The sequence below is a fragment of the Momordica charantia genome (genome assembly GCF_013281855.1).
Source record: "Momordica charantia cultivar OHB3-1 chromosome 4 unlocalized genomic scaffold, Mcharantia_2.0 BLBB01000004.1, whole genome shotgun sequence".
Lineage (NCBI taxonomy): Eukaryota > Viridiplantae > Streptophyta > Magnoliopsida > Cucurbitales > Cucurbitaceae > Momordica > Momordica charantia.
Genome location: NW_028275162.1, coordinates 18103021 through 18128426, shown reverse-complemented (window position 1 = coordinate 18128426; position 25406 = coordinate 18103021). Strand labels below are relative to the sequence as shown.

Genomic DNA, 25406 nt, shown 5'->3' with positions numbered 1-25406 from the left:
CTTAGGAATAATGCTTACACATGAAATCAATTTGCGCATCAACAAAATATAGTAACACCCATAAACCACTTTTGAGATAAACAAAGAATATCTCAAAAAAACAAATAAGATTGCATTCGAAACCAGCAAAGGACTTTTATAATTTTTATAGTCGGAGGAGTGTTTGCTTTTTTGTGTTGCTTCCTTAAATCAAGGTAAAAGAATGTGATTTCTCTTTTGTTATTTCAAAGGAAAGTAATGCAAGAGAAAGAGTAGTTTGATTAATTAAGGCCCATTCATGAGGGAATTGGGTACCTCGATTTGTTTTTTTTCTTTTATCAACAAAAGTTTTGGCATGAGGAAGAAGACAATAAATGTTCAATGACTCACAACAAACATTCACCATTTTTGTTTATTATTTAAGCTAGTTGGCATGGGTGTAATATTCTTTAAGCTTGATTCTCTTGCCTTGTTTTATGTTGTTTATTAGTTTTCCTTGAATATGACAATTATTGTGTTTAGTCCAAAAAGTCTAGCAGGTTAGATATAGTTAACCTTGGAACAACTAGCACTCGTCCCTTTATAACACAAGTAAGTTGACAATTTATATTTTTTTACTTATGTATTGTGTTTATTTTATTCATAACCGATAATATTATGCAAGTACTATGTGTAGGAGTATTTACGAGAAATAGTGTAAAATTCTAGTACCCCATGAGTGAACTTATATGTATAATGATCTATCTTTATGTGTTTATGTCAACTTGGTTCTTATGCTAGTATTATCTTTCTCTATCTTTGTAGTTAAACACAAAAAGCGCATATCACCAAGAAGAAATTGACAGGTTCGAACTGAATGGGGAACTTTTGTTGGAAGATTTGCGTAGACTTACTTACGGGTTTTGTTTATTTGATGTTAAGCTAGTTGGATTACTTTTTGTTTTAGTAGAATTGAAATACTAGAGATGTTGGATATGTTGCTGGATACAGTTTTTGTGGACGAATAGGTAGTCCCATTATAATTAGAAATGTTGGATGTTGCTAAATATAGTTTGTGTGCAGGGATGTGTGGTCTCATTATATTACAATTATTATGTTACATGTGTCAAAATATTGGATGTTTGCTAAATGTAGTTTGTGGAGGGATGGGTGGTCCTATACCTATCATGTTTAAATGTGTTATTTGTATCATAGTTCAGGTATGATTTTAGGATGTTATAGTAGAGGTCATGCTGAAATTTTGACATTTTTTTGTTTGAGCTTGCGCAATGTCATTGCTATCGAGGTAATTGAATTAATTATGGTTAAGTTTGTTGACTTAATTTTGTAGTGTAAAAATATAATACTATTGAGAATATATTTTGTGCACAAGTTGGGAACTATTAGGATATTAATGGAAGCGTGTAGTAGATTTACAGCAATGGAAGTGGGTGATAGAGTTAGAGTCATGAAAGTAATGGATGCTCATCAACATTCATGCCTTGTTGTATGCATAGTGTCCAAAACAACCTGGATCAACATAATATGGGTATTACGTTATACGATATTACTAAAGATATAGAAGATATGTACATAGGTTGGTTTTTGTTTAATCAATTCTGTAACGTTGGAATAGTATTTGCAAACAATACTATTGTGATAGGCTCTTAGTTTGTTTATTTAAGAATGTTATTTGCAAATATCACGATCCTTTGTCATTTTTAATAGATAGACATGTTTTTTAGAAAGTGACTTTCCTTAACCTTATCTATCTTTCGTTCGTCATTTATCTAACTTGGGTATTGTTTTTTCATTAGGTCTTTCTTACCCCAAAGATGTCGACAATTAGGAATGCAACTAATTGGTGGCTGAGCATCGTTGTTGGGGTTGGTGTGTACGGAACATGTTTAATTCTGTAATTATGTAATTTGTGTTTGAGAATATTAGTACATTCTAAATTAATATATTAGCTTCCTTGTTCATGTTTAATATATTTCAACTTTGTTATGGTAAATTAATATATTTGCGTGTTCGATCGACAAGTTGACAATATGATATTTATATTCCGCGACATCTGCAATCAAAATTAAATGCATATTCAGTGACCCTCTTTTTATCGTCACAAAATAAAATCATTAGTGACGTTTTTAAACCGTCACCAAAATATTTTTTAGGACTATTATCAAACGTCACGGAATAAACTTTTCATGACGTTTAAACACCGTCACGAAATACACTTTTCGTGACGTTTAAACACCGTCACGAAAGGATGTCACGTGACCTCTCCTCCCCTGTTCCATGTCTTTCCGTGACATTCTATAACTGTCACGAAATCATTTTTCATGACGGTTTATGAACGTCGTGGAAGTCCATGTCTTTCATGACGCTAATAAACCGTCATGTGTGCTAATTTTTGTGACGTTTTTTAAACGTCTCGTATACCTTTCGTGATGGGCGTATACGTGACGGCGTTAAAAACGTCACAAAAGCTTTTTGTGACGCCGAAAAAACGTCACGGTAGACCGAATTTCTAGTAGTGGGCCCTTTAATGATTCAAGTTTTTTTTAGCACAAAACGACTTGAAAAATGGACTGGCTATTAGCCCTGTAGCTTTGTTCACACTTTCTGGACCCCTTCATTACATTTAGTTACGAGGATTTCTAAGTTGGCAACAAATCAGAGCATGTCAATGGTGAATTGCACAAAGTCAAACTAGATCATGTTTTTGCTACTATTTAAGACCGCAAGTGTCCATAACTCGGACTCTTTTTCTTTGAAAAAAAAACATAGTAGGAACTGAATTAAGTCAAACTTCATTACCGTTTTCTCTCATTTAATTTTCTTACCACACATTTTATTTCCATACTTGCTTTTATCACTCTTATTTTTCTCATTTCATCTGTTCATGCATGCGAATGCCATTTTCAATCCATGTTCATCGATTTGAACAACAGTTTCAGGATACTTTCAAAAAATTAAGTTTCTTCACCTAGAATAACAAAAATAGAAGAAAAGAAAAGTCTAAACCCTAAAAAGGAAAACATGCAACCAATTACAGGAAACAAAAGAAAAATTTAGAGGGAGGATAGGGGTTAGAAAACATGCCAAATATATATATTTAAATTGTCTAAGATTTTGCAGTAAAATCTTTAAAATAAACAGAGTTTATTTTTCTTTTAAAGTAATTTAAAAAGTTGCTTTTTTAAAAAAAATTAAAGATTTTGTTTCAAAAGTAGGTTTTTCTAAATATATTTAATTAAACCTTTGTTTGAATCAAATTCAAATACACATCTCTCTTTAAAAAATATAGTTTTAATATGAATCCAATTCACATTAGTTATTTTTTGGATTTTGTTTTATTACCAGAAGTCGGCAACCCTTTGGCTTTTTTGCTCCTATACCTAGGATTATGCGCACTGTCCTCATATCTCTATATACACAATAAGTCACTGCTTAGTGGAGTTGTGTTCTATGTGTATTATTTGAATCTTATTCAAATAAATTTCTCATATTATATAGTTTAATTTCGAATCTTATTCAAAATTATAATGTATCTTCTACAATTAACCTACATTCTCTTATATGATTTAAACTCTTTAAATTCTTTCAAAACTCTTGATCCTCGTTTTTCCCATTGTGAGCTAGCAAAGGGACTTAATGGACCTACAATTATAAGCTCCAACGACCCGAGATTATTAATTAAATTAATCAACATTCATTAACTATGGGGCACTCCACTAAAGACTTATAGTTGCACTCTTATGCATTGTAGAACATGTTGCATCCATGGATATGACTGTTACAAGTAAGTCAATCCTTCACGTCATTTGTAATTACAATTAGATCAAATTACCGTTTTACCCCTGTAATTACTTCTTACTCCTTAAGTACCACTGATTCTATAATGAATAATTTGTTTATGGTGCAACCATAAACTAAGTCCTTCTCGGGCAATGAGAGGGTGGGGCACAATTGTTCAAGACCTGGAGTCAGCACTTAAAGGGAACAACTCGTCTACTTACCTTAAATACGGCAAGGAGTGAATTCCATCTTGCGTTGCTATGTTCCCAGCTCCCCGCTCGGTCTCGTCCTCAAAATGGTAGGATTATTGAGTTGACAACTCGGACCACTATCAACCATACAAATTAAAGGACGATCCCTCATAGGCAGGAGTTCATATCTGGCTCAAGATTGAGATCGAGTTACATATGGTCACCCTATGAAATATTAGTCTCGTGAATCAAGAGTCTTACAAAGTGAGATTAATTATTTTGCGATCCAGTCTGATACAAACTCATTAAGTTATTACTATAACATGATTCATCCTCATGTCGACCACATACTGTTCATGTTACATCAAATAACTTTGGAGGTTCGTTTATTGGATTTTGAGTTATACAAATAAAATAACCATTATTTTATTGAATAGATAATTTGTTCACAATACAAGGCATGAGTTTAGTGCAAAAAACCCAATAGTGCTAACACATTGTCCTTACAATGCATCTGGCAGATGCCGCCATGCCATTTTAAAATGGCAGGAGGAGGATTGGGAATGGCAGAGAGGTCCACACACCTCTCTACCACTTTCTCCCTCCTTATCTCTCCACATATAAACGACAAGGGAAACCTCAGAAAAATGTATGCAAGAATTCTTGTGCGAACCCTACACAAATTCTTCATACCCACTCCCTCATAAGCAAAACTCTCACTTAGATTCTTGCAATGAAAATAATTAGCTCATTGACAGTGAAGACCAAATCTTATTCTCACCACCATTGGAAAAAAAAATCTATTTTTAAATTTCTCTCTCTTAGTTGTCAAACATTTAAGAATGTTGAGGACAAGATTGCTCATTATTGTTAATGAGCCGAGTATTTTCCTTCTCGCAATTACTCTACGCCCTCCATACCCGTTTACCCCATCTTGAGTACAAACTTAGACATTGGAGTGTAATTGCAGCACACGTATACACCTATGTTAGATTTCTGTATACAGGTCGAGCTTGAGCTAGAGGACGAAGGTGTGCATGGCACTTGTGTGGCACCTACGTAGCACCTGCCTAGAATCAGTATCAACATATGAGATATTAAAAGATAAATATTTGAATTTGGCTAAAGATTCTGCCTAAGCTCTTATAAATAGGACACTTGGGTAAACCAAAATCCCACTTTTTCTAAGAAATTCTCTCCATAATTTTCCATTTATTTCAAAGAGGTCCCACCAAACCTAGTCTATTGTTCGAGTCATAGCAATAAAGGTCTTGTAAAGCAAGTATTTATTAAACATCAATTTAGGTTTCTACAAAGGTACTATTTCCTTCTTGATTTTATTTGTAAATACAAATTCTTTATTCATCCAAGATTTCTAAATTGTTTAGAAATCAAAATTTTGTTGCATAATGAATTATTCATTGCTATAAAAAAGAATATATAAATCAACCTGTTGATGCTTGAAAGATTCTGATCGATATTGGCTCGGGGTCTGCAACAACTCCAATAATTGGGAACCTGTAAAATACAAATCAGACTAAACCGGGCTACCTTAGTCGCACAGGCTCCAATGTCAAAGTCAGTTCAATGAACGAAATCCCTTAGTATCCAGTCACTATTCTCTATTTTGCTTACCTCTAGGGTTTGTTCACTCCTCTCCTTATAGTCACCCGACCTCCCTAGGGTTTCTTCACCACGTAACTCTTAATGGATGACAGTGATAAGAAGGTTTGTAACAGATGTCGGGGAAACGAAGCGGGCTTGCACTATAACAAATTTGTCTTTTCATGACGGGCATTGCCTGTCATTAAACGCTAAAAATGACGGTCATTGACTGACATCTATGCGAGTGTCCTTGTTTCCCTTTCATGACGGATAGTTGATTTCCCTTGTTCATAAACGTAAAAAGAAGCTAAATGTGTGTTGTTTTCTAACGTTTTAAACTCGAAAACCGTATTTTAAGCTTATTATAGTATCCAAAACCTTTTATTTTAAGTTATCTTAGGTTATACATGCACATAGGACGTTTTTACATCATTTAGAGTTGATTTCTAACGAAAATTACACCTTTGTGCAGAAAAATTCCAAGCAAAGCGTCTGACGCCTTCCGCAATCCTGAGATTACCTTTAATGTAAAACGCACGTTTTGATGTGATTTGAATCCTTCCCAAGCTCTACCATGTGTCTTCCATGCATTAAAGGTTGCCAATTCAACAACTAACCAACCAAAAGGTGTTTGAAATGGATGGCTCTCCACAAAGCTCTCAACCTCCTAACCACCTTGAAGTCCCTATAAATTCAGTAGCCCATTCTCTTCATTGATCATCCCGGAGTGATCATTTTAGCTTTAGACATTCCTTCTCAGCTTATTTACGTTTTCTCTTTTAGTCTTTCAGTTGTTATTTTTTAAACCTTGCTTATTTCTAGTTCACCATTTATTTTTAGCTTGTTAGTCTTGAATTGTAATCTTTAATCTTATTTAATTAAAATTCCAGCAAGTTCTTTGTTACTCATCTCTCTCTCGATCTCATTACGAAGTTGTAATCACTCAACCTTGAGGAATCGACCGAGTATTGCTCCCAAATCTTGAAAGAGAACGGGTTAGGGTCATTCGGGTTACACTCATCTTTTAATCATGTATTTTACTTCCATTAACATTTAATTCTGTTTTTCCTTTATCAGCATGAGCTAAATTTATTTTTCCCAAGCCCGGTTATGGATAGTTAGTTAAAGTTTTTAAAATCCAACAAGGCAAAAGACGTTTTTTCTCCCATTTTATCACTTAAAGTTGTTTCCATAAGTTGAAACTTGATTTGACTAATTAATGTTTTAACCAAGCAACAATACTGAAAGGGTTGATACATTTTCACAACTTTACTGATTTAACTTTAGAGAGAAATACTTTAGACATAAAGATTTCGCTCGGGTAGCCTAGACATAGGACCTCGACCTAAGGTTACGGTTGATTTTTATTAAATTAAGTTCTTTTTTCTAATAGACATATTAGGAATGGACTTAAACCTTCAAAATCACTTAGACATAAGAAGATGGCGAAGTAAAACCGAATAAAATATATGAGAGACATCTGGCGCCTAGTTGAAAAAAGTTTGTGTATTTTTAGCTAATTTGAAGTAACTGGGCTGAGTTTATTGCATTGAGTTTTTAAATATCAAAACCAACATTATCCTTATTATTTGTCACCCCAAATTCAATTACAAAGTCACCGATCATTAACATTTCGTATAAAAAAGACTTCATTTGTCCTTGAGAATCGATACTCGGAATACTCGTTCTGTTTTACTACTTGTGACGGGTGTACACTTGCGCTCTCATTTATTTTGAATCCAAAATCCCAAACAATAGTTTTAAGGTCAGGCATTGCCCGTCATGTATATTCTTTTTCCATGACGGACATGCCCGTCATGAAAGGATAACCATGATGGGCAACAACCGACATCTTTACGAGTGTCCTTATTTCGTTAATTTTTTATGGCGGTTTATGTCCGTCATTGTATGTTCGTCATCTTTTGTGTGACATTATTTGTACGTCATTGTTTGGGGGTCATTGTCTATGTACGTCTTAGAATGACTATATTTTGTGACAGACATTGACCGTCATTATTTTGTGAATAAATTAATTAAAAAAATAGTTGATTGCCCAGACGTGGCTAACCAACTATATATATCTCCTTCAAACCTATGATAATATCTCATAATGCAACTAAATTTCAAAAGTACAAATTTCAACATAACCTCTCCACTTTTAGAATAACTCAAAACTAGCCAACAATATATCTCCCTTCCAAACTATTCTATAAAAACTTAACAAAAAACACAAATAATCAAGAGTAAGTACAAATTTCATCACGACCCTCTCCACTTTAGAATATAACTCAAAACTAACCAACCAATATATCTCCTTCCAACCTATTCACACAAAATAATTCTCAATATTATTGAAACTCAAAAACTAATATGCAAGAAAAACTAATTTCAACATCATGATCTTCTAAAAATTAACTCAATAACTAACCTTAAACTCACAACACAATTATTTAAGAGTATATCAAACAAGTACAAATTCCAACATGACCTCTCTACTTTAGAATAACTCAACACTAACTTGGAAAGCAACAATATACTATATTAAGCAACAATCAAACACTTCTATATTAACACCCTTCCACACAAGAACAAATGGGACCACTCGTCACTCCAACAAAACTACATTCAGCATAAGAATCCGGACTTCTATATATAAAACAAAACAATCCAACACATTCAACATCAATCAAATACTTTTATAATAATCCAAAACTAATCTGTTTATGCAGTACCATATATACACCATTCAAACTTCTACCTATCATAAACAAGACAAAGTACTTCTAATCTACCAAGTACTAGACAGAAACTAGTCTGGACCAAATACTTACATCAAATAAACAAAATTAATGAATTCATAGGTACTACACAAATCGCCCAACAAAAGATGTCAATTCTATTCGAACTTCGTCGATTTCTTCTTGTTGATAGGCACTTTTTGTATTAAACTACAAAAAAAAAAAGAAAGATAATACTAATATAAAGACAAATCATATATAAACACATAAAAGTATATGATAATACGTACAAGTTCAGTTATAGGAGTATCAGGGTTCCGCACTATTTCTTGTATATACTTTTGCAAATAGTACCCACACTCGATAGAACCTGATTGCCGAGGACACTACATATAGAAAATTTGAAAAATAACATAATTATGAGTTATATAAAGGATTTACTACGACATTATTATGAGTTATGCAAAGTTACCTTCACAGGTTTCCAAATTGTAGTACTGTGAGATTGTTGAGTAGAATGTTTGGCTTGCCACATTTTCAATGATCTAAATAATTTGAAACATTAGAATAACATAATTATAAAAATTTCAACTATAAGAGTTCAAGGCACTTATGTGTTTATGATTCCCTTATAATTTTCTTCAATTTTACTTCTTAGAGAGTCCAATACATAAACACAATTCTCTCGGAGATGTATAACAAAAAACGCTGCCAGTGAAAACTATTAATAACCTAACATGATAATATTATCATTCATGAATGGATAAAAGAAACTATAAATAAGTAAAATGAAGTTAAATTGCTAGCTTACTCGCTGTTATGTGGGATGAGTACTACTTGTTCTAAGCTATCCATGTCTAACCTGTTGGCTAGATGTCTAGAACAAGTTTATTGGGACATTATTTGCGGTACAATGTTGTTTTGGTCAACCACCAAGAACTTCTTACGTGTATCCTCCTCACATTTATTCCAAAGATACCTAGAAATATAATCTTAAAACATTAAACTTCTTAATTAGTGAAGCTAAGATATGAAATAGATTTAATATACTTACGCGATGTATGTGAGCACACACATATAGCCTATTTCAATCATCTTGCAGTATTGCATGATGTCGTCACATGTTAAACTAATGATCTTCTCTCTTCCAAATATGTAATCACCAATATTGAATCCAATTACATCCTTGTGGTTCATCGTACGCATGACATATATGTAATCACCAATATTAAATCCATGTCTTATAGCTTTAATCAATACCATAAACAAATAAGTGATCTCTTACTACATTCACATTTTGAGACTTTGCATTTACACACTTTAAACATGGGCAACAAATGACATTTGATCTTTTTGAATGTCGTAATCTATTTTCAATGACATCTCAACCCCTAAACTATACTCGGTTGACATTATATTTTTTGTCATCCACGACTTATCCATAATTAAATTTATGAAATTTTGATCAACAAAAAAAAACAAAAAAAACAACAACAACAATGGTTAAGCTTGTGTACTTTGTCGGGTTCTTAAGAAGTCAAATATGAAAGATTAAGAAATAAAGGGTTTATTCTACTTGAATTTATGAAGGATAAAAAGCCAACAGAATGATTAGGAAGCTCTTATCAAAAAGCAAAATCATTGTACAAGGCTTTGTTGAGATGGTTAAAAAAAAGGTTTTACTCAGCCAACCACTACTATTTTAGTTTTTTAAAATGAGAAATCGAACATGAAAGAATATACAAATGGCATACAAAAAACACGAGACCAACAAAACCCGACTGACCTATAAAAGGCTACAATCCAAAAGAATGATGTCTAACTGAATTACAAAAATCCTTCAAACCTGACATCCACATGGAAGAGTTAAGCCTAACAACATCACGAACTCCCTCAAGGCCTCTCAATCCCCCTAAAACCTCTGTTATTCCTACCAACACTAAATAGCCAGAAAACAAGCTTCCCACCATAGCCTGCCACTAACAAACACAGAACAAATATGGGAGTTCACATACTTAAATCACATCCATAACCATATGAGTGCATAAGAGTGCATTACTGGAGGTTATGTAAGTCATGTGCCATGACACCTTCTAATACTCTACACAATAAAATTGTGTTTACAGTATTACAACTGCATGCCTTGTCATCAATTTTCTTATAATATGACATCACAAGGAAACTGATAGCAGAGAAGTGTACATAGTGATACCAAGTATCTCCCTCAACTTTTACAAATTTTCAATTTTGAGCCTGAACTTTTGGAATTTGATTATAATCCTTAATTTATTATCCACTTTCCTTTTTTATCCCTTTAACTTTCAAAATCTCAATTTTAATATACTGCTCTCATTAAATTATACATTTAGCCTCAACCATATCCCTATCAAATGTGACAACCTCATTTGTTATTGAGAACTAAAATTGAGATTTTAAATGTTCAAAAACCAAAAAAGCAAAGCTCATTTGTTATTGAGAACTAAAATTGAGATTTTAAATGTTCAAAAACCAAAAAAGCAAAGCGTATAGAAATTTAAGAACAAAAATCATACTTTCTAAAGTTCAAGGACTAAAAAAGATTGATAAAAGTTTGGAAACTAAAACCACATTTAAACTTTAAAATCATATAAACTTAACACAATATTTATTAAAAGTTTATCCTAATTAAAAATCTAAGGTTAACCTATTATGATTCTATAATAAGCTTAAGAAGAGACCTTAAAGAAAATAGAAGTTCCCTATCTTAGGGACTTTAATAAAACAATGGTTTCAATTGAAAAAGTTTTGTGCTAATTGCAAATTTATTCATAAAAAGAAAATGAGCCGTACAATTATAGGGTTACAAAACATGTTTTCATCCACCTTGCCTCAGTTATTCATCAATCCCAATAACATGGAGTAGAACAATTGGACAAGGTATCATTCACAATAAAGTATCTCGTTCCAACTTGGAAGGCATCATGAAACAATTTGAAGAAAATTCTAAAAACATGAAAGACATAAGGTTGAGAATGGACCTAAATCTGCAATAACAAACTCAATTACCCACGCAAATTTCAATTACCCACACTACACAAACTTAAACTTAAAGCACAAACTCAAACTCATTCGTGTAACAAAGATGAAAAGAGCCAAATCGATAAATAATCCAAACTCAAAGCAAAAGAAAATTACTGATCAAACTAGAAGAAGATGAAAACGAGCGAATATGAGGGAAGAAAAGAGAATGAAGAAAGGAACCTTCGATATTGTCGCCGCCGCCGTATATTCGCTCCCTGCCACCGAATTGAAGCTCATCGCTACACATTTGTCGCTCTCTGCCGTTAGAAATTGCTCCTCACCGTTGGGTCTCGCTCCACCTCCCACTTGGTCGTTTGCTCCCCTTCCCACGGTAATGGAGCAAGGTTCATGCCGGTTTCACGAGAGGGTAGAGAGGGTTTGCCGACAAAGGGAGCAGGAGAGGCAAAAAAATATCAGGTGTAAAATTTTTGGGTGAAAAATTGAATTTAGATTTTAAAATTGGGAACTTTTTATGGCGGGCCTAGCCCGCCATTAAAACTAAAGTTACAATAGCGGGCTAGGCCCGACATGCATACTTAAAAAAAATTAAAATTGGGCGTGTTTTTTAGCGTGTCTGACATGGTTGCTTTCGTGTTTTTCTTGTGCGACATCGTTTCCTCCGCATATTTTTTTTGTCCGACATTAAAACTAAAATTTGTTGTAGTGCTGTAACGGTTTGATGAGGGCCATTGGGAACGCCAGGCTCGATGCCGAGCCCTACTCGGCTTGACCCAATGGCCCGATCTCCACCCACCACTTCTTCAATTCTTGTTTGCCTGTCGGTTTTTCCTCCTATAATAGTTGCCTCCTACTCTCAAGGTGATATTTTTTAACTTTTATTTTATCTCCTTGAGAGTAAGAGTGTCTGAAATATAGTTACTCCTCCTCGACCGTCAAGCCGGACAATATGGGTTACCGTGTAGGTGTTATCACATCAACTCGTGATTTCCTATGTGTTGCGTAGCTCGAGACCAAAGATAAAAGAGGTTTTCTTTTTATCCGTTGCCCGAGAAGGTCATAGGTTTTTCGAACAGTGTGCCGAGTCACTTTTGGCTTTATCCCTTTGTTGTGTCAAATCTTCCTTTGATCGAGGAGATCACGGGCATCTCGTATAGCGTGTCAAACAACTTTTGTCTTTACTCTCTTGCTATTGTGTCACATCGTACCAATGATCGAGAATGTCACGGCCTCTTGGAGATTGTGCTGAGCCGGTCTTGGATTGATGGTTCCTTCGGGAGGTGTGCTGAGCTGTTCTCGACCTAGTGGTTAAAGACCACTGGTCGAGCATTCTTCCTTCCTTCGGGGTTATATAAATCCTAAACACCTTCCACTTTCAATCACTCCTTTCCTTCAAGGTAAACTCTCTGTTTCATCCTCATTTTTTTGATTTTCCTTATTCTCATAGCGTCCAGTGATGGTCTAAATTTTGAGTGGACTTCATCAGATGATGGGTCGTCATCAAATCTTTCGTCTAACTCTCGACCCTATCGTCCGTCCTGGGTGGATAATTCCACTCTTAAGGTGAGGGACCTTCGTCACTTGCGTTCAAAGTATCACATCCCGGATTCGGTTAGCCTTCGTCTTCCAAATCCGGGTGAGAGTATTGGTGGATATTTTCCTGGAGAGGTTGTATTTTATGCAGTCATGTTCCAATTTGGAGTCCGTCTACCGTTGCCTCTTTTTCTTCAAAATTTTTTAGCTTTTAATCAAGTAGCTCCTTCCCAAATCGTTTCGAATGGGTGGTCTACTTTAATCAGTTGCTTTATTTTGTGGTCATTCCTCGGGGGCGAGAAACCTTTAACCGCTGCTGATTTCATGTCGCTTTATTACTTCAAACATAGTCCCGAGGATAATTTTCACTTTTATGTTAGTTCTTATAATCAAGTTTTTGTTATGGGTCCTTCCTCAGTGAAGCATTGGAAGGACGGGTGGTTCCTTGTTGGTGGCGATTGGCTAGCCCGTGATGAGAAAGGACTATACTTCCCTGTCCCGACTGAGTGCAGGGAGTTAGGTAAGTAGATTCTCGAGCTCTATCATGACTTCTGTGGACATCTTTGCTGATATTTCTCTTTCTTTGTTAACAGTTTCTCGTAATTGTGAGCTTACCCTTGAGACGTTCAATTTCTATCATATTGTCATCCAGTTACCGGATACCGAGCGTTGGGGCCCAGATCTGGTTAAGGAGCAGAATTTGGTGGACTTTGGCTTGACTTTTATCTCTATTTGTAGAAATGTCAAGACAGAGCGCTTCCCTGTATGAGAGAGAGAGTCGTCGAATGCTCGGAGTTCGGGGGCCGGCTCTAGTCGGGCTTCAGACATTGAGATAACTGATTTGACAGAGGAAGACCCCCTATCTCGGCAGGATCGGCCTCCAATGCCCTCTGCAACACCTCGGCGTTCTACTCAGTTACAAGGGACGCCTATTCCCTATACTTTTCATGGGCATTCAGGGTTTTCCTCCCATGCTTCAACCTTCCTGTTTTTCGGTCTGCATGGCGCTGATGTTGACGGGGCAGATTACCTGGAAAGGGCGTTTAACCTCTGGCAGGGGCTCGGAGAATCGTCTCGTGGGTCGGATTTTGGGTTGTCGAATCCTCAGCATAGCATCAATGCATGCCTTAGCGACCTCCACCAGGTGAATACCTGTAGTTTTGAAGTACCAGTCGTAGTGTTTCTACCTAACGTCTTTTTCTGACTTTGATAGGTTTTTAATCGTCTGGTGGTGTTCTCGAGTCGGATGGCCGATGAAATCGACCACCTTCACTGTCATTATGCCCCTCGGGAGGAATTAGATCAGGCCCTCTCCTCCTTAGATCAAGCCAATAGCCTTTTGAAGGGTGCTCGTCGTGAGCTGGAGATCGAGAAAAGAAAATCCCAAGATGAGCTTGCTAACCTGCAAGGGAGGCTTGACGAGGCCAACGCCCGACTCTCCAACTTTGAATTCTTAGCTAGGGAATTCAAGAAAACGCAGGAGTATGTTGACCTGCAGAACGCCACAATAGAGTGTGGCGTCTCCTGGCCTCTTCGCCAAGTTTCTAGGGAGCATATGACCGTCGACTACTCTTTTCTTCAGGAGCGCTTTAAGGCCGAATGTAGTGCTCCTGATGACATGGATGACGAAGATACCGATAGGTAGAAGGGTGGAGAACACTTTGGTGGAAAACGATATTGTCTGTATTGATTGCTTTTATGTTATGTTGTTGTCTTGCTTTCATTTGACGCCATATTTAGAATTATCAATCAACGTAGTTCCTTTCCTAATTTTTTTCATAGTGGATGGTTTACTTTAATCAGTTGAAATTCCAAATTTCAGTCGGCTAGTATGCTTCTATGATGAGTGTCGAGAAGGTGAGGGTGCCGACCTAGGCTGAATACCGAGCCCTCCTTGCCTACTTGTCGCTTATTCGGCCTTAGGACCTCTCTATTATTGCCCCCTACTTGAGGAGTGTTTATGTAGATAAGCAATTTCTCAAGTAAACGGAAAACTGGAGTTTTATTAAAAATGAGAACTCGAATGAAAACATAACAGGAATTTTTTAAAAGAACAGAAATGAAAAGAATTTTAACCAAATTGCTTCTATCCTATAGCTCATGGCTCAAGTGTAGGACACTCTCGTTTCTCAGATTCTGCCCCTCAGAGAACTGTAGTAACATTTATGGGATATCCACTGTCCCCCTTAATCTTTCCTATGCCCCCTGGGGTTGGAAATTTCATTGATTGGTGATATGTGGATGATATTGCCTTTAGCATATGTATGGTCGGTCTTCCCAATATCGCATTGTAAGAGGATGCATAGTCGACAACCAAGAATTCTATCATCTTAACAATGCTTCTTAGCCCGCTTCCAAATGTCACTTGTAACTCGATCTTTCCTTCTGGAATGACTCGCTCTCCCTCAAACCCTATTAGGGGTGTGGGGCTATTCTTAAGCAATTTCTCCCCTAGATCCATGGCTTTATAAGCCGTTAAGGAGATGATGTCGGTTGAGCTAAGTTGCCCCCATCCACTAAAATGCGATGCACCTTTATGTTGGCTATTTTTAGAGTAATGACCAGCGCGTCATTGTGTGGATGGAAGAGGTGATGAGCTTCATTTTCCGAGAATTAAATTTTTGGGGGTGGTCATGCTTGAAAGGCATGGTATACTTCATGTTGATCATAACTTGTCCTTGCTTCCCGTACACTGGCCTTTCTCTTCCGACCAGACACCGTTGGACCACCCATGATTGTTCGGATTTTCTTGTCATGTGACTTGTTGTCATTCTCTTCAATTAGTGTTGCTTTAGAGTTCTCCAAATATGCTTTGAGATATTCTCTCCGAATGAGTCCCTCCACCTCTTCTTTGAGGTCAAAACAGTCTTGGGTGGCGTGGCTGTGGTCTCGGTGGAAAAGACAGTATTTCCCCTTACTTCTCTTACTAAAAGGTGCTTTCATTTTCTGGTCCTTGATTTCCATTAACACCTGTTCAAGTGGGACTATTGTGGGAGTGTACTTCTCAAATTTCTGGGGTAGCTCTTTCTAGCTGGTTCGATCGCGCTTCTCCCACCTTGATCCTTGTTGTTTATCTCCTGTCTGTTCCCTTTTCTGGTCGAACCGCTTTCCTTCGGACTCCTTTTTCGAATGGAAGAATTCCCCTGCCCTCATATATTTCTGGGCTCGGCTCAGAGCCTCTGAAAAAGTGCTCGAGTTTTCTTTCCGAATGAGAATGACAAGTGTTCATCCTTTCATTCTAGACATGAATGCTAATAGGGACACCGCATCAGTTAGACCCTCAACCTGTAGCTTTTTTTAGTTAAACCGAGCAACGTAGTTGTCAAGGCTCTCTGTTGTCCTCTGCTTGATTGTTAGAAGGTAGGCCACGGGTCGGCTTCGACTTCGTCCTCCCACAAACTAGGTCACAAATGCCCTTGCCAAACTTTTGAAGTTGGAGATCGAACCTCGTTTTAGCTGTCGAAACCATACTCCGGCTAACCCGCTAAGGGTGAAGGAGAACACTCGACACCGTATTGCTTCCGACACTCCATATATTTCCATCCATTCTCGAAAGGTATCAAGGTGATCCACCGGATCGGCCGACCCGTCAAACTGCTTTATAGTTGGCAGTTTGTATTTTGGAGGTACCTTCTCCTCCATGATCTCTTCTGTAAATGGCGAATCAGCTTGGTCTAGTAGCTCTTCGAGATCAAACTCTTTCACTTTCTGACCTAATTGTCTTTCTGATGGCTCGGGTCGTTCTTCTGGTTTCTCCTTGTCGAAATCTAATGATTCGAGATCTGGGCTATTTTGGTCGCCTTTGCCTTCATTTTGTACTGGGGACTTTGTTTGCCTTTTGTCCTTCTGTGGACTCCAACAGTCAAGAATTCGGGTGCATCTCTTGTCCTTTCCTCTCAGCCTCAATATGCTCTACGCGTTGTTTGTCAATTCTTCAACCTCGCTTGGTACAAGACCTTTTCCCTTTCGGGGATCCTTGAGAAGAGGTGATTGATCTGTCTCTCGCTACTCTAATTGTTTGAGTACTTGGGTCATGCGCTGAAACATTCTTTCCACCTTTTCTTCCAGGGCTGCAAACTTACTCTGGAATTGCTCCGGGACGGCGGTAACACGGATCTCGAGCAGTTCTCGGCCTCCTAGTTGGCTCGTTCCGTCTCCAGCTCCTCCTATTTGAGGATCATCCCTGTTGAGCCTCCTTCTTGGATGACAATCGTCATCAGAGCATTGTGGACTTTTCTCCGGAGTCATGATTGGTTGTACGATTACACGTCCCCACAAACGGCACCAATTGTTGATGCGTGAAAGATTCCGATGGATATTGTCTCGGGTCTACAACAACTCCAATAATTGGGAACCTGCAAAATCCAAATCAGACTAAACCAGGCAACCTTAGTCGCACGGGCTTCAATGTCAAAGTCAGTTCAATGAACGAAATCCCTTAACATCCAGTCACTATTCTCTATTTTGCTTACCTGTAGGGTTTGCTCACCCCTCTCCTTATAGTCACTCGGCCTCCCTAGGGTTTCTTCACCACGTAAATCTTAACGGATGACAGCGAGAAGGAGGTTTGTAACGGATATCGGGGAAACGAAGCAGGCTTGTAACGGTTTGATGGGGGCCATTGGGAACGCCAGGCTCGGCTTGACCCAATGGCCCGATCTCCGGCCCGCCGCTTCTTCAGTTCTTCCTTCTATAACACAACCTAAAACTTCTAAGCAACAAAAAAGATAATAATTCAAGATTAGGGAAGACAGATTGACACTAAGGGGTAATTTGTTTTTCGGGAATGTAGATGTCCGGTATCTATAGATGCTTGAAATTTTAGATGCCCGAAATTTTAAATGTCCGGCATTTTCAGATAACCACGTGTGTTTCGTAGGTAAATTTATAAGGATATTTGGAAATATTTGGATAGTCACGTTTGTTTTGCCGGATTTATTCTTGAGAATGTGTTAAATTTATAGAATGTTCCAAAAATGCCCTTACGAATATTTATGTAATTTATAAATTCATTTAATATAATAGATTTATTTGAAATAATTTAATTTTTTTTATTTTTTTATATGTTATTTGGTAGAACAAATTAATTCATATTAACTTAATATATATTTCAATTTCAACTTTAATTGTTTTCCAAAAAGACATTTATGCTATTTTGGGTGAAATTTATTTATCCTATCATTACATTATATTTTTTTAAGAGAAAAAATATTACAAGTATGTTGGTTGTAAAAAAATGTTTAAAATTATATATTTATGATCATAAATATTATTAATAATGTAATTCCTTCAAAATATTAAAAATAAAGTGAAATATTATATTTGTAATTTATTTTACATGTAAATCTAATGTACATATATATTTAATAGCCTCTAAAGTTGTTTATTAGTCATGAGTACATTAATTTATTTTAATTATAAATTTAAAATATTAAAATAAAGAAGGGTAAAATATTAAAAATTTAAAAAATTGATGAAAGAAAATATATGGAGAAAAAATTAAGGGCAAAAATGTAAAAAGTAGATGCTCTCAACACGGGAATCTTAGAAACCCGTGTTTCAAAAGGGCATCCAAAACCCGTAAGATGCTTCTCGTATGGGCATCCTAGGATACTCGAATATCTCAAGATTCCCGAGTATCTTATATTCTCCCAAAACAAATGTGGAAATCCAGATGTCAGTCCAACGGGAATCTCGGATTCCCATAAAACAAACTACTCCTAAGTTTTACTAATTCAAACCAATGTATGCTACATCCAATTTTATGTTATCGTATGTTAAAAGGAGATAAAATAGTATAAGAGTACAATGATTTCTTTCATTATTCTCTAAAAAAAATTGCTCATGAATTACTCTACAAAGCTCTCTCAAACTCTCAACAAATGAATGCTCACACACTCTCTCTCTTCCATACAAACGAAGCTCTCACTGTAGCAACCCTCTTAAAAAGAACGGTCTCTTTTATATCAACACTATTAACTTATAAAAAATAAAGGTTAAAAAACACATTTGATCCCTCAACTTTTATTAAAGTAATGATTTGGTCCCTCAACTTTCAAAAGTATCAATTTAGTCTTTGAAATTTTAAATTGGTAATAATTTGGTCCCTGAAATTTTGGGATCTCAACCGTATTCTTCCCCTCCCAATCTTTGCGCTATGCTTCTACAAATTTAGCAAGTTATGTTTTATTCTTTGCCAAATGAAAGGGACTTTGGAAGGGGAGTTGAGAGAGTTTTAATTCCTGTAATTTTACATAAATAAGTGTGCAGTTTCGCCGTCGATTTTATTAACAGATTGTTAGATTTTCTGCGGGAGTAATACTCTGTTTTTATTATTTAATCTGATTCATTACTTGAGTTTCTCAACTCACTCAATCTCAAGAACTCGTCGCTCTTCAGTCATTAAAATTGGGGAAATTTAATCGCGCAGAGTATATAGGTAGTGCAATTGTGGCGGCCAGCACGAACAAAATTTTGTGGGAGGTTCATTTTTTCCCCGCCTTACAAAATAAATCTTAGGTGGCATCATACCTCATATTTCTGTTAAAACTTAGCAGAATTTTAACGTCCAAACTGTTAGTCGATTTAAAAGTTTAGGGAAAAAAAAAAGTTTTGATGACATTCTAGCAAAACTCTACTATGGCATGGATAGAAATCGTCCGCTCTAGTCTTTTTCACTTGCATTTGCATTGTGGCCTCCAAATCAGCACCATGGTGCTCCGAATTTGAAGTTACGCGTCGAACCAGCTCACCACGCCGCTCTATAGATGGAACCAAGGCGCTCCGACCTCAGAATTTCTTGCTCTGCTATATCTTTTAGCTCCATATCCGCAACATTAATAATATAAGTTTAAAATCAAACGAGTAGCATTCAATTAAGAGACAAATTCCAGCCTAACTTATTAGATAAGGTACTTATTAATTACCTTCCAACCCCACAATTATCGAACAAAAAAGCACTCCACAGAGAATTTCTTCAGTAGTTTTCCCCTCCCTTTTAAAACCTTAGCCTACTATCTTCTAGGAGTCCAAAAGGATGAGGGTAAATAGTGTTAAAAAATGGATGTTAGGATTTCATATCTTTCAAATCACCCAACACGAAAGCACAGATAACATAGACACAGTAAGCATGTGGAATTTTCATTGTAGGGCAAAAAGTGAGATGGGCTCCATACAGCACAAGAGAAAGTTGAGGGTTCTTCATCCTAAAATTGAAGGGTTTATTTACCCTATGGGCCAGTAAAAAGAAAAAACAGTAGGGTATAGGGTGGTGGGTCGTTCCTTTTGACTGGACATAGCCCAAAACTTATAGAAAAAAGTAAAAACATATTTTGATGAATTGTTCCAACCATCCCATCAATGTCCTTGGGATAAATCTACACCAAAAGTGTTGGCAAAAGGGTTTGAGAAAAAAGGGTACAAGGTTACCCCAACATCCCTTGCTGTCTAATCTGTTTGTCAAACAGTGCTTTTGATGCCATTTCTTTTCTTTTTTTGTTTTCTCATGAATCCCTTCATCCCAGCCCTCTCATTGCAGTACTGTTGATTTTTTCTGACTCAACCTCTCAAAAAAAATATAATACATAACCATGTTTTGTGGATTTTTTTTTTTTATCCCTGTAATTGGGGTTTGTTGCCTAGATTGAGCAATAAAGTGACTAGTACAATGTTCGAATTTAAGATCTCATGATAGGTGATACCACGAGGTCCAAGTTTCTTACCACTACGTCATCTCCACACGAGCTTGGAGCCCGTTTTAACGATGGCAATATAAAAATTTAAAAGATTAAAATTACTCGCTAACTTAAATGTTTAGGTAGTTGCAATTTAGAAACATTTTTCCAAAAAGAAAATCAAAGCAATAGAGGAGCTTTTTGTAAAAGCAATTGATTTGGTCTTAATCAATAATTTGACTTTTGTGACTAATTTTTCTCTTCAAAAATGATTTCTCTATCACTAATATTCTAACTCTACACACTTTCTTCTCAATTATTTTTATTTTATTATTAATTTTTTTTAGAAGGAAAATTTTAATTGTTTTTATTTTGGTAATTTTGTAATTCTACTTAGCTTGTTTTTATTAGTTTAATTTTTCAACTCTCAGGACATTTGTTAAGTAAATATTATTCAAAAAGTAGTTTTATGGAAAACAAAAACATTTTTGAAATATTAAAACAAATAAAAACAATATTCTAGTATTAAGAGCTTTTTATGAAAATACTTATAATGAAAGTATTTTCTTTAGAAAAGAAACTTCGTTTAAAATTATTTTCAAACACACTTTTGGTAATGAATTTAGAAAGATCTTTTAGAATAATAAAACACTGTTTTTAAAATTTTCAAATTCACATTTAACTCCAAAATACCATAAAACTATTATAAAAAGGTTTTTTAAATTTCATAAAATCATTCCTCAATATTCCAAAAAAACATATGAAATTGAACCCAAATGATTTTTTGACTCATATAGCTAAAGTTTATATTATATAAACAATATAATACTACTTTTTTGTCTGAATTCTAACATTAGTGCTTATGTCCTTCAACTTGGTAGGGAAAAAAAAAGGAAGAAGAAGAACTAAAAGAACAGTGAGTTTATAGCGTTTCTATATATATTGGATTAAATGAAACAGTGGATGAATGGTGTTTTTTTTGGAGCTTCCACACAGTTGGGGTTTCAAATGACAGGAACCACACACTGTTCCAAAATAGCTTGGAATATGAAATTTGCCCTAAACCTAAAGGAAACCCATTTTCTAAGATAAAACCACAGTGATTTCTGAAAGGTGAGTACATGTTGTTGTGAACATAATTTTAGTACATCGTTGCTTCAATAAATATTAACATATTGAATATGAAATAGGTTAAGTTATAAATTTGGTCCGTGCCGATGTACTAACATGATTTTGGTTACTATGCTTGGTTTAAATCTCACAATGAACCTAAATTATTAAATATAAAGCTTATTGATGTTGATGCTGATTTCTGCAAAGTGTTGGGAACCGACGAGAGCTTCACTCGGATGAGCTGTGGAGTGAGCTAGAGAGGGAAGACTTGCAAAAAAAGGAAGAGCACTCTGAAGCTCAAGTTAATCCAAGTTCAAACTCAACAGTTCAGCCCCGGACAGAATTGCAACCTCATTAAATAGAGTGAAGGTGTATTTGTAAGGGTTTGAGGGATAGTTATTCATCCCATCAATTGTAGAATTGTTTCCCAAGTTGTTGAACCACTCTCTACTGTTAACGGAGTCGTACATATGACCTAAGAACTTGTCCCCGATGAGCTTAATGACCGTTTCGCTCCAAGGAGTGAAGTTCGTTGGGTCGATTTGGGACCTCATAGTTAGCCTATAGACCATTGAGCTCAACCCAAATAGCTCCTGGAGCTTTGCCTCCCAACATCGAGATGAGTTTAATAGTTCGGTCGTGGATGAGCTTAGGAGCTTGGCAGTAGATGAGCTTATGAGCGGCGCCATTGATTGAACTTAGAAGCTCAGTAATAGATGAGCTTACGAGCTCAACCATAGATGAGCTTACGAGCTCCTCAATATATCTTGCCACCTAGTACGTAGGTCATATTTTTGCCCCCAAACATTACCATGTAAGTTGAAAATGTGTGCTGTATTCCATATAAAAAATGGTAGTGAGATGATTTATGAGACTTGACCAAATCATAGCGACCAAAATGAAAGTTATAAAACTCGTAGAGACCCATGATGAAATTGAAACTTTTGAAACCATAGTCCAAACTATTAAAGATAAAATTGTAGTTTAACCAACCATAACAAATATAATATAAATTAAAATAGGTGTATCTTAGTGAATAGCAGTTAATCAACAACTATATTGATCAATGATATAATTAATCAAAATATATGGTTAATATATATAATATAGCGTAAAATTTAGTTTCAGACATCGTTGAGATGGCCGAGTTGGTCTAAGGCGCCAGATTAAGGTTCTGGTCCGAAAGGGCGTGGGTTCAAATCCCACTCTCAACATTCCTTCTTTGATATGCAATCCAGAATTAAAAATATCATTTTTTTAGCTACTTTTAATTAACAGTTACCAAAACATATACTATTTTCTTTAAATAAAACTCAAAAAAATAAATAAATAATAGCATTATTGTTTAATTTTTTTAGCTACTTTTAATTAACAGTTACCAAAACATATACTATTTTCTTTAAATAAAACTCAAAAAAATAAATAAATAATAGCATTATTGTTTAATGTTAGTAGGAGAGAAAATTGATGAATAATTCTATATTACATAGATAAGTCTAAAACTTAGTAATAATTAAATTTCAAAAATTTTTAATAAAAAATAATAACAATACTAATTGTAAAATAATCTCAAACATTTATAGGAATGATTAAATACCTAAATTTGTCAAATATTTTCCACATTTGATTGATGCATTGTAAGATTCAATAACCTCTATTTTAAAAACAACATTATCTTGCAACTCTTATAAATCGAAACAGTCAATGTGCTAGGCCATTGTACTACATAAAACTACTAAATCTAAAAAAATTAGAAGAATAAATCAAGAAATGAAAAGAAGCAAACTAAGGAAGAGAGTTAAATTATTGTAAGAGTAAGTAGGGAGGAACTCACATATATATACATGTAGAAGATGGATATAAGTCGAAAAACTTTTGAGATTGAAGACCTTTTAAATTCTATAAATTCCAATTAAAGTAAAATCATAAATTGTTAGAAATAAATAAACATAACTTTCCTATTCAAGCTCTTCCTTACATAACTTTCATTTTTTTATTAATCAAAGTTATTAAAAAAAATGGCATACTTAATCATTTAAAAATCGATAAATAGATATAATGGTCTAAAAATATTTTTTCAAGAGAGATCTTTTTTTTAAATAGTATAGATATAAATACATATTTAAGAGTTATGATCCTACACATTTAAATTTTCCTTTTGTAAAAATCATAAGCATTTCTTAACTTTGACCTAATTTCTAAAAATTTTACTTTTTCCATAAACTTTAAACAGCTTGTCTTTCAAATGTGAAATTTCTATCCATCAGATTTAGTTATTTGTCACACCACACTTATTCAATCAAAATTCATATTACGTCAGCATCTATTGGTAGCATCAATGACCTAGAGATTAAAATAAATATAAACTAAATTTCAATGATATAATTGAAACTTCTTAAAATTTAGAATCTTATCGGACACAATATTTCCATCCATTTATCAATTTAGCTATCTATCACACATTATTCAACTCTATCAAAATTTATTTGATAGAAATATTATGTCCACATTTCATTGACATTATTAATGGTAATTTAATGAATAATCCAAACACATGATGTAAAAGTTTAAACACTTTTAAAGTTCAATATTTGACTTAGAGTAGACGTGTAATGCTTCTATCAAATTATGTTAGGTTCAAGTTGATCAAAATATTTAAATGTGTGTCAATACGTTATTGGTTAAAAATTTATAATGTGAAAATGGAAAGTAATAGGTGACTTATCCCGATCTCTTTTTTTAGTACAACAAGGTGTGGGGGTGATAGTTTTTGGTTGGAGTTACCTATCTTAACTAGTTGAGTTAAACTCTAGTTTTTCGGAGGTTATTCCTTTGGTTATACTTAAATTAATTATTTTCATTTTTTTTTATTGAATGAAAATAATTTTTTGATGTAATAATACTTTATTAACTATTAATTCTTAAATTATACCAAAAGGGAATAAAGTTAAAAATAATAGTTGATTATTTTAGGTCTTATTTATAATGTACCCATTTTTTAATTTCTATTTAAGAAAAAGAAAAACAAATGTCTCTGATAATTATTTATTATATATGTCGTATTTTTTCTAAAATTTTAAATTAAAATTAAAATTATACTTCTAAATTTATTTTAAATAAAACATTCAAATTTATTATGTATATTTATTATATATTTCGTAGGTTAATGTTAAAGTAATACTCTTGTTAATTTAAGAAATAAAAAATAAAAAATAAGAACCAATGGGCTCCAATTACTTTTCTTGAGGTCGAAGGTTCAATTCCATAATTTTAGATTAAAAAAAATTCATACTTCTACAAACTCAAAAAAGAAAAATAAAATCCATTAGGTGAAGTTTTTATTTCTATTTTTTTCATATATTTTTTATTTTATGTCTTTGAATAAAGAAGAAAATTTTTATTTTGTAATTATTTCTTGTTTCTTCTCTTTTTTATTAAGAAAAAAAATAGAAATGTATTTGGCAGTCGTTCTCTCAAATTTTAGATTAAAAATCAAAGTTACTTTAAAACAAATCTTTTGAAAAATATAACATTCAAAATTGTTATGTTATTTTTATTTTTTATATTTATTGTACAATTTTCAAAAAATAATAAAATAATATTTTTACTTATGTTTTGGTAAATTTGGAAATAAGGAAATAATAATTAATGACCGTTTGTAGAAAGTTCTAACTAGTTTCTGGCTTTGTTTCATTTTCCGTTTGTAGTTTTGTTTTCTGTTATTTTAAAAAGGGAAAAGAAAAAAACTTATTTATTTCAATCGTTTCATTTTTAAT

The 25406-nt window shown here is 34.5% G+C and overlaps 1 protein-coding gene, 1 long non-coding RNA gene and 1 other non-coding gene across 3 annotated transcripts; all 3 read left to right on the top strand.

Moving 5' to 3' along the window:
- The first annotated feature begins 304 nt into the window (after nt 1-304).
- Nucleotides 305-1940, top strand: LOC148211965 (uncharacterized). The gene is made up of 4 exons (XR_015790397.1): nt 305-570; nt 784-824; nt 1179-1264; nt 1352-1940. It is a non-coding gene; the product is annotated as an uncharacterized LOC148211965 (long non-coding RNA).
- Nucleotides 1941-12721: 10781 nt separating this feature from the next.
- Nucleotides 12722-14673, top strand: LOC148211964 (uncharacterized). The gene is made up of 4 exons (XM_088123277.1): nt 12722-12874; nt 13263-13364; nt 13438-13988; nt 14058-14673. The coding sequence occupies exons 3-4, from the start codon at nt 13728-13730 to the stop codon at nt 14487-14489; spliced, it is 693 nt and encodes a 230-aa protein (XP_087979403.1). The 5' UTR covers nt 12722-12874; nt 13263-13364; nt 13438-13727; the 3' UTR covers nt 14490-14673.
- Nucleotides 14674-22763: 8090 nt separating this feature from the next.
- Nucleotides 22764-22844, top strand: TRNAL-AAG (transfer RNA leucine (anticodon AAG)). Its single transcript has one exon. It is a non-coding gene; the product is annotated as a tRNA-Leu (tRNA).
- The last annotated feature ends 2562 nt before the right edge of the window (nt 22845-25406 follow it).

Bases quoted from the DNA above. Each gene is read 5' to 3' on its own strand.
- LOC148211964 (XM_088123277.1), top strand. From the start codon at position 13,728: ATGCCCTCTGCAACACCTCGGCGTTCTACTCAGTTACAAGGGACGCCT. The intron at 13,989-14,057 runs GTGAATACCTGT...TGACTTTGATAG, and splicing joins GCCTTAGCGACCTCCACCAG to GTTTTTAATCGTCTGGTGGT.